At 36.8% G+C, this 19,078-nt stretch overlaps 1 protein-coding gene across 12 annotated transcripts in view; it reads right to left on the minus strand.

Moving 5' to 3' along the window:
* Positions 1–19,078, minus strand: part of LOC126970580 (RNA binding protein fox-1 homolog 1-like) — a 103,539-nt gene that overhangs the window by 63,329 nt on the left and 21,132 nt on the right. For all 12 annotated transcript variants that reach the window (XR_007730666.1, XM_050816562.1, XM_050816560.1 and 9 more), the window contains exon 2: positions 15,433–15,477. Coding sequence is in view for 11 of the 12 variants with exons in the window: in XM_050816562.1 (XP_050672519.1) it covers positions 15,433–15,477 (45 nt within the window). In the remaining variant the exon portion in view is untranslated. The remainder of the gene's footprint in view (positions 1–15,432; positions 15,478–19,078) is intronic.

The following is a 19,078-nucleotide window of genomic DNA, read 5'->3' on the forward strand; positions in this document are numbered from 1 at the left end:
ACCTACACTCGCCACGCGTGACTTTGAGTGGGTTAGCTTCGTCTAGAACAAAATAACCAAAGCGGACAGACACGCGTGGCCAGACAACCTTAAGCGGGTTGTCGCGACGGCCGTGGCGGGCGTATTTGTCTCGCTGTCTCCAGCATATTATTGTAATGTGAAATTTCAATATGTGTGCACACCAGCTCTATCGGAGGTGAAGCATTTCTCTGGCACGCTTCTACATAATGACTAGTCACGCTAGCTACAGAAAATGCAGATAATCGGGGTAATAATTGTGAATAATAATTAGTGGAGTGTCGGTGTGTGATAAAAGCGGAACGATTTGATCGATGCAATGATTGACGAGCCTCGACACGAGTTTCAAATACGAGTGATGGGTTCAAATTTCAAATAAGCTGGGCTCTGTAGTCCGAACAGGAGCGAACTGCGGTTTACTCTTTCATATCACAACCACAATGATTTCAGTACACACAGGTATGATAAACAATAAAAGTGTAAACTCCTTTAGACGCGCTGAGCTATATGTTGTCGATACTGAATGAGACTGAGCCATCGGGCTTGAGCTCGGCAATGTGTCGCTCTTTCAGGGAAGGCGGTTGAATGGAGCACAACAAAATATAGAACAAATTTTGACGAAGCATTTTAAAATCATTTTGTATTCATTTCATATATATTTTAAGCTGGGTACCACAAACTTGCCCTATACTTATAATATGAGTACGGTACAAATGACGATAAACCATAAAAATAACAAATAATTGATACTCTAAACATTTTGTTATTGATATCCCTCACTTCTGTAATTAAATAAACCTATACAAAGTATAGTCAGGAACTCAAACTCTCGCCACTCAGGTTACGTCCTTTTTTAACCAACCGTCCGTCGATTGGTCTCGCATCGTTCATAAATATTGGTACAAATTAAATTTGTAAATTTATAACTCTATTATAACACTGATATGTATAATTTACTTAATATAAATATTATTTATTGCTCTATAAAATATATGTATTTTATAAACTATACTTTTATTCTATGTTAATATAGTTTTATATAGTACTAGCTGACCAGACAGACGTTGTTCTGTACATAATAAATAAAATACCGTTTTAAATGAATTTGTCAATAATTTTTCATTGTAACATAATAATATGCTCCTTGTTGTTATAATGAAATTTTTTCACAGCAGAACAGTCAAACCGCGCGTCAAAAATACTCTCACAGAAAATATGTCCAAACAAAACAAATATTGGAAATAAAAATAATTATGGGATTAAAATATTGGAATTAAATAAATATATCCCAAATCGAAATAAAAACTATCCTATCTCTTAAGTTGGACTAAACTGCACTCCATGAAGTAATCCCCATTGAAATCCGTTCATTAGTTTAGGAGTCCATTGAAGACAAACATTGTGACACGAGATTTATATATATATAGATTATTAATACCGCGTATATGAAGTTTTCATATAGAACGTCATTGACTGCACGCACTATTTTCGGGTCACATGAGGGGGACTAAACAGCACCCAATGTGATTCACTTCAAGGTTTTTTTTTATGGAATAGGAGGACAAACGAGCGTATGGGTCACCTGGTGTTAAGGGAACACCGCCGCCCACAATCTCTTGCAGCATCAGAGGAATCACAGGAGCGTTGCCGGCCTTTAAGGAAAGAGTACGGGCTTTTTTTGAAGGTACCCATGTCGTATCGTCCCGGAAACACCGCACAAGGAAGCTCATTCCACAGCTTTGTAGTACGTGAAAGAAAGCTCCTTGAAAACCGCACTGTGGAGGACCGCCACACATCCAGATGGTGGGGATGATATCCTAACTTGTGACTGAGCAATCCGGTTAAACAGCTCTTCGGATATACCAACAAGTGACTCCTGTATCCGCGCGTCACAGGTAACATAATGAAATAGATGTTCAGAATATGTACTCTACATTTTAATCTTTCATCTTACTCAAGTGAAAGCACGAAACTGAAAGTGCACACGACAGAGATAAGGTTACTACTTATATTATATTACTTAGATAACATGGTCAAGGACAGCTAGAACAAAAACTGTGGAAATTTGCTACGACCCCTTCTAGATTATTAATATAATATATAATTATGTTATTTTGAAAGTGATATTGCTCACTTCTCACATTAATTAAATCGTAACCAAAATTTAAGGAATATCCCTTTAAATAATTGTTGAAAAAGCGACATTTCAAGTCAATTTCCTAATATGGAATTATTGGGGTTGAGCAGGTTATCAATTACTGTAAAGTAGATCCTGTAGATGGAGCCACAACCTGAGAGTTGAACAAGACATACCAAGATTTACGAACCGTCACTCGAAAGGTTGGCTTATTTGGACAGGCGCTCGGACCGAACCTAATAGATTGCGGGTTCGAGTCTCCCATCGTTCATAAGTTACTTAATAGGATAACTAGAGTTAATGCGGCAATGTGTTTGCATGCATGCGGCAATGCATTTGTGGCGTGTTTCATATTTCGGCTTTGATTTTATACGACGTAATTTGTCTATATGTATAGAACGTCACTGTATAGATATGATAATATTATGTACAAAGTAAAACGGCGAGAAAATAAAAGCTAGGAGTGAAACTCGCAAGAGCACTACTGTACTTCTCACCCTAAGCGCTTTGAGGGCTACAACCACATAGCTATCGATGCCGCAAGACACTCAGACCGGAAAAATATACGAGCGACAACCTGCTAATGGAACCCGTGACCTAGTGACGAGGCCAACTGCCCGAACCGCTCGATCAACGAGCTCGCAGAAGTAACTTGTCTTAGCAACGTGGTAATTGTAGAGCTGTGATTTGTGACCGACTCGCGACGCCATCGAGGCCACACTTATTTACGAAACTACACAACACCATCAAGTCGCACCAACTTTATACACTTCTTAGAAACATGTGAACTCTCTCTAACAACTAATCGGTTTGTTAATATAAAGCTGTATAGCATATTATAACAAGTTATTAGTAAAATTAAAAAGCGGTGGTTTAGTATGTGAACAAAAAATGATAAATAAAAGGCATTTATTTCAGCTATAATAAAATCACAATTACAAAAAATTTTAGACACTGTAAGGGTGTGCCAAGTTAAAAGTAAACTTAGAGTAACTAAAACTATATATTGCACATATTTGTGCAGTCTTTTTTTGTTGTTGTCCATGTGAACAGAGATCAAGCGCTTAAACACTGGATTCCTGATGTCGTCAGAGACAGTCACAAGTATCTTGTTGTAGTAAAAAAACTTTCGTTTAACATTAATCGTTAATCTTAAGACATTGAAAAGTGTCATTATAAATACAAAAATGTAACTAATTTGAATAAGAACATAAAACAAAAAATTATCGCGAGAAATAAAGATTCCTGCTAGTACTCCGAACTGTCTTATTAATAAACACAACGTAAAGTGAAACAAGTTTAAAATTACTTCTCCCTGTCATGGAATTCTGTAGTGACAAAAAGTATAAGTTTAGGTGTAACCATTTCTGGGGTTGGACTAGAAATTTTTGTCAGTATTAAGGGAACACCGACGTCGAATCGCTTGATAAATTTTTAGACCAAGTAGTGAGTGAATCCATGGATTCGTAGTCAGATTAAAAAGACCTGTAGCCAAAGGTAGTCGTCGCGAGTAGATTTATATCTGAGACTTCGAAAAAACACATTTTAAGTAAAGATTACAATACGTCTAAAAAAAAATTAACCCATATATATTTTATTTGAAATAGAACTTATGGGCTAGACTATGTATGTATAGGTATAATTTACAACAACATCTGTAGATTAATGATATTATAGGTATCGAGATAAAGATTTAAATAATTAATTTGTTAAATTAAACTTATTTGAAACAATTAAAAAATGAACTTGACAAAGACATCCATACACTTAATGCATGGTCATCATTGAGCGCCTAAACAACCAAACATGAAAGTGATATTAATAAGTATGAGGTACACAATTGGTATATGTGCACAAAAGCGTGCGATTTGCCAGATTAATAATTCCTCGATGAAATACTGCAATAGTTTCCATCTTCTAACTTTGAATTATTACTACTATTGTAAATATAGTGTTAGAAACTGTCGTAACCATAATGTTAACACCAGGAACAGACCTACTTAAAATGCCTACTACTCGGGTAAGTCGAGTGAGTAAAGTCTTTTGTGGGGCGATGTATAGCATATACATTAACAACAAGATCCCAGAAAATGTTCAAAACAGAAGTATTACGTTATTCAAAAGAATTGTTAAAAAACGTTTGTGTGGTAAAGGTTGCTATAACATAAATGACTTTCTTAATGATACAACAGATTAAGAATAGAGTGACCACCCTCAGGCTATTAAATAATAAGTTTAATTGTATAACATTACTTTGTAAACATATTTTTTCGACGAAAAAAAAAAGCCTGCTGAGTTTGTTGCGCCCATTGTTCTCAGGTCTCAGGCATTCATTTTAGAATGGGCGGCAGTTTTTGACTTTCAATAAGTGATGTCACATCCTACTCTTGTGTTTTTATTTACATTTATTTTATTTACTCGTGTAAAGCATTGAGTATTTAAAATTTAAGTATAATTGTTGCATCACTTTACATATTATATTCTAATTAAAATAGAAGAGTCACAATGAGTTGCTTGCCACTTCTAAGTTTTTTTTGTTTGAGCTTTAAAAAAAAACTTTTGAAACTCATAAGTGTCATTTCCGTGACCTAAATGAACGCTGTGATTTGAAGTTGAATTACACAGGCGTGGAGAAAATAATGCTCATTCTGCCAAATACACTGCAATGTTAATGGATGTCAAACGGTTTGAAAATGAAAATTGAAAAGGAAAATAAATTATAAGCTGGTTTAGCATCGTCACGGTCGAACGCTGCGACCACACAAAGATGAAAGTGGTATTAATTAGGCTGGGCCACATGAATATAGGTTGCGTCCGATCCGCCTGGTAATCCTGGGTGACAGGCGGCGAGCAACGAGACCGTCACCCACAAGTATCGATCCTCCTTGAGCTTGATTAACTCGAACGTAGCCGACGTGCTAATAATATCAAAACTCTGGCAACGGTCCAGTCCAGTTTAATAGCACTTCGATCATAACTGCTCCCAAAGTTTTACGATCGAAAATGGCACATGTAGGTATTTAACTTATTTTTCTCTTAATAGTGATTTTCATTATTATAACACTAGAAATAAGGGATTGTTTGTAACTAAGTCTAGTAGGCTTCATAAGATACATAATAGCTTTAAGGGTAAATGTATACAATTTCATAATGTAGCCACTGTTCAGGCATTAATGTTTTATAAAAAAAATGGCTCTGTCGTAAATCCTATTATTCCACAGCTGAACATCTAAGTGATCGGACTGCCTGGGACTAGATTAGATTGTTTTATAGCGATAGAAATGACTGTACAATATTATATATTTTTATTGAAAAGACCGCAAAAAAGAATGCTGGGAGAGTTTCTTGCTCCGCTTCATTTATCTCATAGCGCCATTTGTTTCCGAAGCGGTAGTAGTATCTAGTACATAGGTTCTCAACGTGGGCGATAACGCCCCCTTGTGGGCGTTTGAGACTTTCGGGGGGGCAGTAGAAGACCCAGAGAAAATTAGGGGGCATTGAGATGGCGCAGATGGGGCGAGGGTAGATTAAAAATAATATTTTAAAAAGGCAAAAAAAAATACACGAAAATACTATAGAAAATAACATATTCTCAAAGTGGGCGGTGAGCAAATTAAGGTTGAGAAACTATGATCTAGTATATTAGAAATGACATCAAAAAAAAATCTAAAGGAATCAATTTTGAGAAAATAAATGCCTTTATGCCTTTAACTGAAGGATTTTTGTCAGCGGTTATAATTCTGATATCTCGTATGAATAAGTTGGCACCTTATTTAAATTCCAGACGTCTACGACGCTGTTTATCCCGACTTGCACCGATAATAAAAACGAATTATTCTAACTACCATACATTATACATTCATTATTTTTCTGTTGTTTACCCTGAAACTGTCTGAATAATGACTAAATTTGTATGTATTCAAGTTATTCGTTCAACGTGATTTTCATCGCCTTCAAGACATGCGATTTATGTGATAATAAGTACACGGAGCGAGGAATATATCGCTGATCTTATATCATAACTTGGATCACCAGGAGCGTATTGTGTAAGTTCACTAGTAATATAAGCTAATGATTTCCAAGTCGTACAAAATATGTGTTGCAGAACAATTTTTGTTTTTGCTAGTAATACAAAAATATTACTGTTGCTTAAACTGCTAACTAATTTTTTGTAAACTACAAGTTATATGATCACTATTTACTAGTCCTAATGTATTTGAATGCATAATGTATTTATCCGAACTAGTAATATTACCAGCAAGCCAGTCGATAGTAGAACACAGTTGTTGACTGGGAGAATGTGCACCACCATTGTTTTTTGAGGACTGGCATGTGAAATTGCTTGAAGAATTCGCTCAGTTTAACTTAATATTAAACCCTCTATAATATAATAGATCACAAAAATCATGCGTGTGTTGACCGCATGACCGACAAGACAAGTTGTGTGGATAACACACAGCGCGAACAATTGCCGCACTGCAATTAGTTCCCTTTCTGAGGTTAGCAGTGAATGTGTTAATCGATGGCATACAGCACATTTCATAGAAGTGTGCACTATTTTAAAGACGAAATTTATTTGGAAAAATTTAAACAAGAAAATCGCTGACGCCTTGTTTGTAAGAGTAATAATTTATCTGCTTCTTCATCTACTGATGAAAATATAAAATCTTGTATGCTTTGATCAGCTCTTAGGCTGTGGCTTCAGACTTTTTTTTTCTTTTAGATTTACAAGCCGACATCACAAGTCAATTTCCTAATATGCAAATATTGGGGTTATCAACTGTAAAGTAGATCCTGTAGATGAAGCCACAAAATAAAAGTTGAACAAAGCATACAAGATTTTATCAACGATACGTTGGCTCAGTTGAAAAGAGCGCTCGCACGGAACGCGGGAAGTCGCGGGTTCGAATCCCGCACCGTTCATAAAATTTTGTTTTCAGTTTTATGTAAGTAATTAATCCCAGAAGTGAGGGTTATCACATTAGAAACATAACAAATTGTTTAAATAGAATAATATGTTATTAATAAGTATAGGCGGGAGTAATGGGAGAATGAACTAAAGAGAATAGCCGGACCTTTTTCACAGTCCCCTAACGGTAAAGATCCCGTTTTCACGGTTCCATTAAATACTTCAGTACAATATTTTTACGATGTTCCTATGCGAGACCGCTTTCTCGGTCATGGTTAACAGCATCGACCTCAACTATAATAAAACATGTATTCAGACTATATACATAAAAATATAGAGTTAGTAAGTCTTTTTTACAACAAGATCCCAGAAAATGTTCAAAACAAAAATATTACGTTGTTCAAAAGAATTGTTAGAAAACGTTTGTGTGGTAAATTTAACTATAACATAAATGACTTTCTTAATGATACCACAGATTGGGAATGGAGTGACCGCCCTCAGGCTATTAAATAATAAGTTTAATTGTACAATATTACTTTGTAAACATATTTATTCGATGAAAAAAAAAGCCCGCTGAGTTTGTTGCGCCCATTCTTCTCAGGACTGAGGCATTCATTTTGGAATGGGTGGTAGTTTTTTTTGACTTTCAATAAGTGATGTCACATCATATTTTGAATAAAAATATTTCAATTTGAATCATATATAAAAGCTACAATAATATGATACAATAAACGTATATTCGTACTTTGAAATTTTCTGATCAATGATTTGATCACAAACTAAATGGGAGGCTCCTTTGCACCTGATGCCGGCTAGATTATGGGTACCACAACGGTGCCTATTTCTAACGTTAAGCAGTAATTTGTAAGCAGTACTGTGTTTCGGTCTGAAGGGCGCCGTAGCTAGTGAAATTACTGGGCAAATGAGACTTGACAACTTATGACTCAAGGTGACGAGCGCAGTTGTATGAGTTACCGCTCAGAATTTTTGGGTTTTTCAGTAATCCTGAGCGGCACTGCATTGTAAAGGGCAGGGTGTATCAATTACCATCAGCTGAACGTCCTGCTCGTGTCGTCCGTTATGTTTATAAAAAAAATGTGTAAAACTTAAATATATATAAAACACACAATAATTATATACATATATACTTAAAGTTAGTGAACGAATATTTGGTACGTGCTAAACGATAATATTTTTTTCGAAGATCCATCTATAATTTTTAAATACTTCACTATAGCACATTCTAAATTCAAATATAAGCCTAATCCTAAATGAACATTAGAACAAATTGTTAATTTTTAAAATGTGATTTGTTTATATGCCGACAATAATGGCAAACACGAGCGTTAAAATGGTGTTTAGTAAGATGAGTGGAAGTTATGGCGTTACGACAATAAACACCTTTGAGATAATGAATAATATGTAGAGGTAATAATTGTATGTACCTACTGACATATTATATTTTATTATTTATGTACATATTATAATTAGTGAAAATTAGGTTACAAAGTAAAAGATACGTACATCTTTTACTTTTTAAATATACTTGCTGTGTGTCCTACAAACAGTATATAAAGGAATAATAAGTACTTTATAGAATTTCCGTCTGTTTGTCTGTATGTAGGTACTTATGTCCGGGTAAAACGTAAAAACTACTGAAAAGGCACGGACAAGTAAAAAAAGAAAAAGTCCGTGCCGTGATATAAGCAAGTGAAGCACCGTTATGCTAGTGTGTGTGCGGTTACGGGGGATACCAATCACACAATTTTTTCTCCCTTAAATAATCATAATATATGGCCACAAATACTAATTTAATATCGTTTTACACTTTTTCACATCGCACACCGGCATTTTTAGATATTTTATTGCGAGGCAAACTGATCACACACAAACACAGACGATGGCAAATCTCATAATGGCGGCCAATCGGCTTGTTTTAGTGTGTGTGCGTGGGGCTATGTATTTACTCGTTTACCGGTTTGTTTTGGTGCTTCACTGTTATTACAGGTGACACGGAGTCCTTTTTTTTTACTCGTCCGTGTGAAAAGGTATAATTCTTATTTTCCATGAATATTAGAGGTTATTAGAGGTTAGGAAAACATATGGGCTATATATTATTATGCTATACACAAGCGTAGTTTTAGTGTTGCTTTAAAGCGTCCACGCGGATGACGTCGCGGGCAGCAGCTAGTGCAGCTATACGCCTGCACTGTTCTGGAAAAGTGGGCTAAATGTCAAAGTAAAACGTAGCCCGGAAACAATAAAAGCTGCGAGTAAAACTCGCAAGAATACCCGTCAAAAGCACTTGACATATTACTATGTGACCTGCGCGTCTGTGTGTGTTCACCTGAACAAAGCCAACTCCAAATTGTCATCACATTAATAAGTGATGCGTTATCATTTCGCCATGATTGGATTGAGCGTGACAACCAATAATCAAGGGAAATTCACTCATCACAAGGTGACTTCTACGATCTGTTGTCATGAAATGAGCTGTAGGTATTTCAGGACTTTTTGTCGAGAAGTCAGTAAACGTGAGATCACAACATCATACATAAGCCAGACAGACCAGATATTTGATTAACAGTCTGAGCTGACCTCTACTCGGCGAAAGTAATATACCAACCAAATTTCCAGTCTCTACGCCTTATGATGTTGGCCGATTCTCAGACTTACCCGATATGCACACAAAATTTCATTCAAATCGGTTCAGCCGTTTCGGAGGAGTTTGGTGACAAACACCGCGACACGAGAATTTTATATATTAGATATAAAACACACTTTTTTTACAAGATTACCAGAGTCCAAATTGTGATATAAATTGCCATTCAAGACATGACAGTACATTACAGTACAGTACATACATTGAGTGTGTGGGTATGTGTGCGGTGTGGTCTTTAGACGTTTCACGAACATTTGTGGGTATCCGTAAAAAGGGAAACGCCCATCAATGAGGTTTCATAATGGTGACTTTATATTTTTAAAATATGAAGTAACGACCAATTTCGACCATGTGTTTAGGCTATAAGAGAAAATCGTTCATCTCACTGAACCTAAATCATTGAATGGATAAGAGAAGACTTTTTCTTCATTATTAGATTGGGTAAAACTGCATGTTTCATGAAGGTCAGATAAATAATTTGTGGTACAAACTTCCGAGCTTGCCTTTGATCCAACACACGGTTTATCAGCATCCACCTATTAGAATTATATTGTCTGATTACGCTTTCCATCTGAAACTGCTTGTTTTGTAACAAATTTATTCTCCAAATAAAAAAAACGTGGAATTAATACTGGAGTCTGAGGGAGACATTTAAAGGCAACAATCCGACAGCTATTAAAACAAAAGTCATGAACTCAAATCCACTATCGTGCCTGACATATGGATACCAGACACGGAAATTCACAGCCAAAGCAAAAAATGTAATAAACATATGCCACAAAGGAATGCAACGTAGTATGCTCAATATACAAAAAGGAGACAAAATAAGAAGAAAAACGGGGCAAAACTAAAACAACTGATGCTTTTAGTTATGAACAATAACTTAAATGGCAATTGCCCGGCCATGTTGTACGAATGTAAAATCAAAGATGGACAGAGAGAATCACAAGTTGGCGCAGTTCGTCTGGGAAAGAAATAGAAGATAAATCCAATACTAAATTGGAGATTGAACTAAAGAGAATAGCCGGACCTTTCTGGATATAAACTCAGGGTAGAGGCATTTGGAGCATGACCTACGTACAAAAAATAAACAAATACTAACACTTAGAAAATAAAGTTATTAGTAACCTTTGTAATAAATCTAACTGAATTGAAATACTGTTCAAATTTAAGTTAGTTCAAATCTACAGGAAATAAAGGGCTATTTCATTTAAATGTATTAAAATTTGTGCTGGCAAGTTTTGGTTTAAAATTGATATGATGTGGGCTATATTCAAAGTTTCTGAACTGTCCATTTGTAATATTATTTAAAAACAATTACGGTATTGAAAATACAACACTCCCCAAGTAGGTTATATTTTAGTTGTGTGATTGTCATTTTTTTTGTAAGATTTATTGAAGAAGGCAAAATTATTTATTAATATTGGAAATCCATAACTATAAAATGTTTTGAGCCCTCCTGAGTATTATTTCCGCCAACATTCTTCCTCAAACAATTTGACACGTGTTTCGCCTCTACACGAGGCATCCCCAGGAGCCGTTGACTCTCCAAACTCGAAACGAGAGTATGAATCTCGCTCATGCATTGTTTTGAAATTTGTGGGGCGGCAGTGCTATTTATTTCGAGAAAATATACGCACCACGACTTTTTATGATTTTTGCTATGGCTATGACACTAAAACAAAGTTTCCAGACACTTCAATTTGCATTTGGTGATGAAGCTCCTGTAATTCTATGTATTCCGGATTCAAAGAGCTAAGCCGTTGATGTGATTATTTCTGTGATGATTGTCATGACGGTTGGTGATTCCCGAAGCTAATATTGATTGATACCAGACAACGGATTCAAACAGACAAAAACTTACATGTTAGTAAATTCGTACTGTATTAGGTATTGATACGAGCTAAGTGCAAAACTTTGTATTTGGTTGGTATGGTTCGGAATCTTGCCACTCGATAGATACCGCATGATTTAAACGGGTGACCAGTAACGACTGCGTGTAGAGTGCTGCCGTAAAATGATAAAAAAACATAATATAGAACAGTTATTGACTGTATGTAATATGGCCACCGATGACGATATCTAGATACATTACAGCGTTATTTTGATGCAATTTAAAAAAGTTAGTCGTCTGTAAAGTCGGTTTAGCAACGATAATTTTACGTAATAACGTCATAAGATAACATCCTTATATGATTTGTGTGAAACTTTAACATAACCTATTATTACCACAGTCACCGACCGATGCTCCTTTTTTTAAATAATCAATGAACAAGATGCGTCGCAAGCCGAACGCTTAGCCTCGATCATGCCTCTCTATCGCTTGTTCTTCGCTCTCGCTTGCACGCTCGACTCAGCCGGAACGTGACATTTTTTTCGTGCATGCAGCCGCCGTTCATTTATTTATAAGACGTTATCTATAAATACTATTGTAACTTTAAATATATTAACGATATCGTTTTTTTTTTCAATTAAATATTTTATCCCTTCCTGTCCACGCGTTACATTCGTAATACTAATTGAATTTTAATGATAATTACAGCCGAGCTCGAGTTCGACATTTGGTATTCATATTCATTGAGTGTATTTACAATAAAAGTGACGCAACTTTGAGCCTATTACGCTACTATATAGAGTTGAAAATATTAAGTGTTACATTGGTGAGTCAATGAAATAATTTTGTATTCTGCACGGATCGGACGTTAGAGTTGGTGTCACGTCCACACTACAGGTCTAGAAGTTGTACGTCCATATAAAACGGCGGTACACTCGTGTTTTATAGCTGAGTTTCTTGCGCCCGTTCTTTTCAGGTCTGAGGCATACATTCTCTAACGGGTGGTAGTTTTTGACTTTCAATAAGTGATATCGTATCCTATTTTAAATATAAATGTTTGACTGTGTAAATATAACAAGTTTGCAAACGTTCTTGAAATCGAGAGTCCAGACTATAATTGAGATATTTTCGCTGCCTATAAAAGGGGGAGATTTTATTTTAAAAATTTAGAACCCGCAGACTTAGCTCAGTTATACCTGGAACTGCCGTCAGGGTTGCCTCCAATCTCGATACAAAATTTTCAGAAAAAACCTTTTTCTCTCTATGACATCTCCTAGAAGCACAGACATTAAGGACCTTTATTTTCCACAGGTCTGTTCTACTTCACTGGCTTTGTCTCTAGGGCTGGACTTATCCTCGGTATCCGCGTTATCCTTTTCGAAAAAGCCCACACCACATACCGATTCTAATCAATATCGATAGCAGGTGTCAGGGCGTCATTATATTTCATCATACTGATAGCTACAGAAATATTCATTGAACAATAAGTAGCAAGGTAAAGTACCCATTATACTTATTCTTAAAGCTCAGCTTTAATTAGTTACGCGAGAGTACCCATGTCCCTCATGACATGTCGTCCCACGGACAGTGACAATATTGGGCTCAATTAACCTCAGTAAACTATTAGAACATGGAACCTTCATTATCTTCGGCTATATTTTAATGGATATAGCTTGCATGGCTATGGCAAATTATGTCATGGCACATATTTCTGCCGTGAAGCAGTGATGTGCAAGCATTATTGTGTTTGAGACCGTTGTGAGACCGAAACACAATGCTTGCACTTCAGGGATCCGTAGCTAGTGCAATTACTGGGCAAATGAGACTTAACATCTTATGTCTCAAGGCGACGAGCGCAATTGTACTGCCGCCCAGAATTTTTGGGGTTTTAAAAGAATCCTGAGCGGCACTCCATTATCAATCACCGTGAGCTGAACGTCCTGCTCATCTCATCCCTTATTGTCATAATAAAAAAAATGTAAGTACATATAATGCTTGAACGTACTTTATCCGTTATAATCTTATATATAAAATTCTCGTGTCATAATGTTCGTTCCCGTACTCCTCCGAAACGGCTTGACCGACTCTCATGTAATTTTGTGAGCATATTGAGTAGGTCTGAGAATCGGCCAACATCTATTTTTCATACCCCTAAGTAATAAGGGTTGTTCACCCTTAATTTTTTTTTTTTAATTTTTGGATGAAATTTTTTGTTTTTATTTTTTTATAATGTGGCATTAAAAATACATACAACTTCAAATTTTCACCCATCTAGGATCAACAGTTACTTTTGTATCGCGATTTTAATATCGGCAATACAACGTTTGCTGGGTCAGGTAGTAGCATAATATATTCATGTGTTTATATTGACATATTATGTTTATTCGAAATGTATCAAAATTTAATATCGGTTACAATGGGCAATAAAATTCGCTCGTATGATATTATTATCTACTTTACGTTCTCGCGCGGGAGTGATCACCAGCAGTGGAGATATGTGTTTCATTTATCCATTCGAAAACAATTTTAATAATATTATGTCGACGTTAAGAACTACTAAACATACTTACTTTGGAGTGTTTTGCTAAAAGTTTAAAGTAGTGCCCAGTAATATCTTACTAGGCTACGTAATCGTTGACGAATTTGATTAAATTTAGAATAAGGATATTATTGTGATGCTGTATACATACGGTATGTATATTGAATTTATATTATGTCATTTAATGTGACGAATTAGGGACAATGTCCCGTTCTAGTAAATGTCCTGTTTTGTGCAAATGAATGTGACAAGAGCTTTCGCCTATTATTAATTACGACTTTTGTTGCCCAACCTATCAACAACTATGTTATAATAGACTACAATTGACGATTCACGACGAAACTCTAGCTCGTGCCACTGTTTATAACTGGTCCAAATGACTTGGAATTTGATTGCAGCAATCTCCAACGTCTTTCGATTTTAGTACAGAGACAATACTTAAGTTCTTCGGACACGCGTCCCGGCGCGAGAGTGAGTCCATTGACCGGCTTGTCGTGCAGGCCAAGTGGAGGTCACCAGAAGGCGAGAAAGGTCGCCCATGCAATGGACCGACCAAATTAAGTCTGCTGTGGGCGAGTGTACCAGAATGTCAGCCAGCAGGGAAAAGTGGCTAATGCTCGTGGGGCAAATGACGTCTGTGACAAAAGATGGCACTTCGTGCAGACCACGGCCGCTCTGCCAAGAGTGTCACAAAGAAGAAGAGTACTAACAAACTTCGTACCTTACATACCCGAAAGCAGTTCAGCTAGTGAGAGACACTGACAATAGAGACATATCACTGATTTGAGCAAGTTTAGGCATTGGCATGAAATTTGATTCAGTCAAAAATCAGTCAGCCCAGAATTTGATTAACAATTTAAGCGTCGGAAAGATTTTCATCTGGTGGATACCTTATATGATAAGCGATTAAAGAACTCTACGAAGGCAATGATCCCATTTAATGATCGTTTATAAGTGCTCGTGGCGGTGTCGTGGGGCGAGTCGTTACGTTCCTAAGACGGAGGAGTGTAGATCAAAACGGTGGCGATGAGATTTTTTTACCATTTCTTCTCATTAAACTTCAAAATTACCGTAGTGTTGCTTAAATTTTGACCTAATTTAATTAATCATTTTTCATTCTTACCTCCAGTTTTATGATTATATAAACATGTTTCGTCGCATACCGTTAGTATATTAATTGCACTAATATTTATTTGTCACTAATTGTCCAAGCTATTAAGTTAGTACAAAAAACATTAGCCTCGATTTGAAAAACAGGTGTTAATAATGTTTAAAATATTAGAGCACATGCAAAGAGACCAGCATGCTGACGGGATAAACAAGTTATAAATACCAGTAGGGTCGGTGTTCCTGTGTCGAGGACATTGCCGTTACTCACCTGAAACAGAAGGAATTCACGTTAATATCAAGCCTAGGGAATCTGGCAGCGTACAGAAAAACAGTGTCAAGTGGTCCACTGGGCATAATACGGGTGCATCATACAAAAACTCGTAGCAAAGAACGGCCTAGTTACAGGTATTGTATTCCCAGAACGACTCGAACTCAACAAACTTATATTCCGGCCTCGACTCAAAATTCGTCGTGGCTTAATTTAAATGCGTTTTTCGCTATGAAAAAGTTACTTTTGGAATAAATTTACAATTCTATTAATGAATACTTAATAGAGAAAAAATGCCTTACGAGGTGCATGTGATAATTATTTAGTACTACAATTTTGTTTAGTAACTAAGTCGCATGTAACGAAATTAAATAAAAAAAAATAATGATATGTGGAAAAAACTTGTAGAACTTGCAGAGCTATTTTAAAGTGCATTTAAATCTATACATTGCATTAGAAGCAAATTGGGTATCAAATATCACAGTTTTTTTTTTTTTTGGAATAGGAGGACAAACGAGCGTACGGGTCACCTGGTGTTAAGTGATCACCGCCGCCCACACTCTCTTGCAACACCAGAGGAATCACTGGCGTTGCCGGCCTTTAAGGAAGGTGTACGCGCTTTTTTTGAAGGTACCCATGTCGTATCGTCCCGGAAACACCGCACAAGGAAGTTCATTCCACAGCTTTATAGTACGTGGAAGAAAGCTCCTTGTAAACCGCTCTGTGGAGGACCGCCACACATCCAGATGGTGAGAATGATATCCTAACATGTAGCGTGTCGTGCGAAGGTGGAATTCGGTGGCAGGAATTAGGTTAAACAGCTCTTCGGAACACTCCCCGTGATAAATGCGGTAGAAGACACACAATGAAGCGACGTCTCTACGCAACGCCAAGTGATCCGGCCGTTCACAGAGTACTGGGTCCCCGACAATTCGAGCTGCTCTGCGTTGCACGCGGTCAAATGGATCCAGCTGATACTGGGGTGCGCCAGACCAGAGATGACAGCAATACTACATGTGTGGCCGGACCTGCGCTTTGTACAGCGCTAGAATGTGGGCCGGCTTGAAGTATTGCCGTGCTCTATTAATGACGCCCAGTTTCTTTGAACCCAATTTGGATTTGCCCTCCAGATGGCCACGGAATTGGCAATCGCTCGAGATTTCGAGACCCAGTATTCCGATACTAGGCGAGGCTTTTGGGAAGTGTTGTCGTAGGGAAGTGAATATGACAGATACTATCGCGACTCCTGTCAACCGCGGTCCTCCTGAAAACGTACTCTGGAAAGGTCACGCAACGTCAGTTTAGCTAAAATGTGTTCACACACGCGTTTTGATCCTTTACAAAATGTGTGTCTTATTTAAAGCTGTAACACTCACGTTAGTCAAAAAAATACTATGGAATATGAATGACAAAGAACCGACAGGCCGCCAATTGTAGCAGGAGATGCTAAGACCCGGTATCCACCAAAGCGGAGAGGAGAGGAGATAAACCGCGAAGCTGTCAGGTTATTTCCAACAGAGCGGAGAGGAGATGTGAGCTGTGTTAATAGCAAGCAACGCTTTCGGGTGTACGAAGCGCGGGGAGAAGGTAGCGGGGAAAATGGCTCGCGAGCGAGGGCTGCCCGAATACAGGGCTACGAGCGGAGATGCGTATCTCCGCTCCGCCGCGCCGCATGATCGCTCGACGCGGCACAAAATTCTATAGACATTGGTCACTAAAATACATCTCCTCTCCGCTTTGGTGGATACCGGGCCTAAGAGTAATCACCAGACCGTTACCGGATGTTTGCCGGCCTGTAAGAATTATGCGGTGTCTTTGATTGTAATGTAGAAATATCGGATACATAAATAAGATACTCAACATTTATAAATATACTAGCTGACCCAGCAAACGTTGTATTTCCATATAAGGTAATTATTAAATTAAAGTTTGTTTTTTACCTCCTGAGAAAGAAAGAAAGATGTATATATTCTAATTAGTTATTCATTTTGAACTATTCTTTCATTTTGATTTTTGAACGACCGGGGACACATCAAAGGTAAAACAAAATTGATGTATTTATTTGATTCCGAGCATTTTCATATAATTATTCACCTTTTAAACCTTCTCTGAACTTCCACAAATAATTCGAGATCAAAATTAGCCAAATCGGTCTAGCCGTTCTCGAGTTTTAGCGAGACTAACGAACAGCAATTCATTTTTATATATATATATATAGATTACTCTAGACAGCAGAGAGTAATAATGTGAACTGTATTTATCCCTTTATATACTCTTAATATATATACTCTTAATTTCTTTACTCCAACCACCTCCACACGACAGCCATGTCGCAGACCACAGCCTCATTTAATAAGAGGATACGGACGTGATGAAATAGGCATTACGATAATTATTAGACCAGCTCAATTACATGCATCTGTTTGAAATAAGACCGAATGGTATTTAGTGCAATCTATTGATTTATATGAACGCATCCGTCGTTGAGAATGATTTAAGAGCTGCATTAATATCTGCCAATTGTTTATATAACGTTTGTAGAAATACAGTGCACTTGAATGCGAGGTATTGCATATCAAACAACAGTGGCTGGGTTCGAGACGGTGCCCGACGGAGCAACGCTGGCAACGACCCAAATATTTTTCATGTACTTGCGACGTTGAATCGGGATAAATCACGTGACTGTCCGAATCCGAATACGTTTATTTAGGATTGTGGCTGACGGAGGCAATGTTCGGATCAGCGCGTAAATAAACAACTGCGTGTAGTATGTGTGGATTCAATTAGCGAGGAGTTTCAGTGCGACCGAATGTCGTCGAAATTTACTTTAAATGTATACTTAGCAGCTATATATACATTCTGTTACAATTAATCAATATCACATTCAATCCATCATCAGTTTCCCAGATCCCTAAATCTATAAAAGGGCTTAATAACCCAATTCAAATTTGATAAATAATCGGCTTAAACGTTGACACGATTAAATCAGAGTAACTTTGCAGTATTCATTTTATATTTAATACTAGCTGACCTGGCAAACGTTGTTTTGCCATATAAATTATGTTTAGAGTTAGACCGTTTCTTGCATTGCAACGTTACTTTATTTTTCTAAAATAAACATAGCCTAAATTACACCTTATTACATCAGCTACCTGCCAATAAAAGTTCCGTCAAACTCGGTCCAGCCATTTCAGAGATTATCCGGAACAAACAGACAGACAAAAATTGTAAAAAAAAAAAAAAAAATTTTGGTGTATGTACCGTAGATTTTCATATACATGTAGTAAAAAACGGTTATTTCAATATTACAATCAGACACTCCAATTTTATTTATATGTATAGATTAACATTAATATGCGTGTAATTAACATATTAATATACGTACAGTAATTGGTTATATCATTTCAAAGAATATGCAAAAAAGGAGACAGGTAAGAAAAATAATTTAAAAATATGTCTTAACATGTGCACTTCGAATTTCGTAAGTAAATCCAGTTTATGATAGTTTTGAGGCCGAAGTCCCTACGACTGGTCAGAAAAAATTGCCACTATAAGAAGTATAAGAACAAAACTCTGATAAAAATGTCATCCAAATGTGAAC

The sequence above is a fragment of the Leptidea sinapis genome, chromosome 21 (assembly GCF_905404315.1).
Source record: "Leptidea sinapis chromosome 21, ilLepSina1.1, whole genome shotgun sequence".
In the NCBI taxonomy this organism is placed as follows: domain Eukaryota; kingdom Metazoa; phylum Arthropoda; class Insecta; order Lepidoptera; family Pieridae; genus Leptidea; species Leptidea sinapis.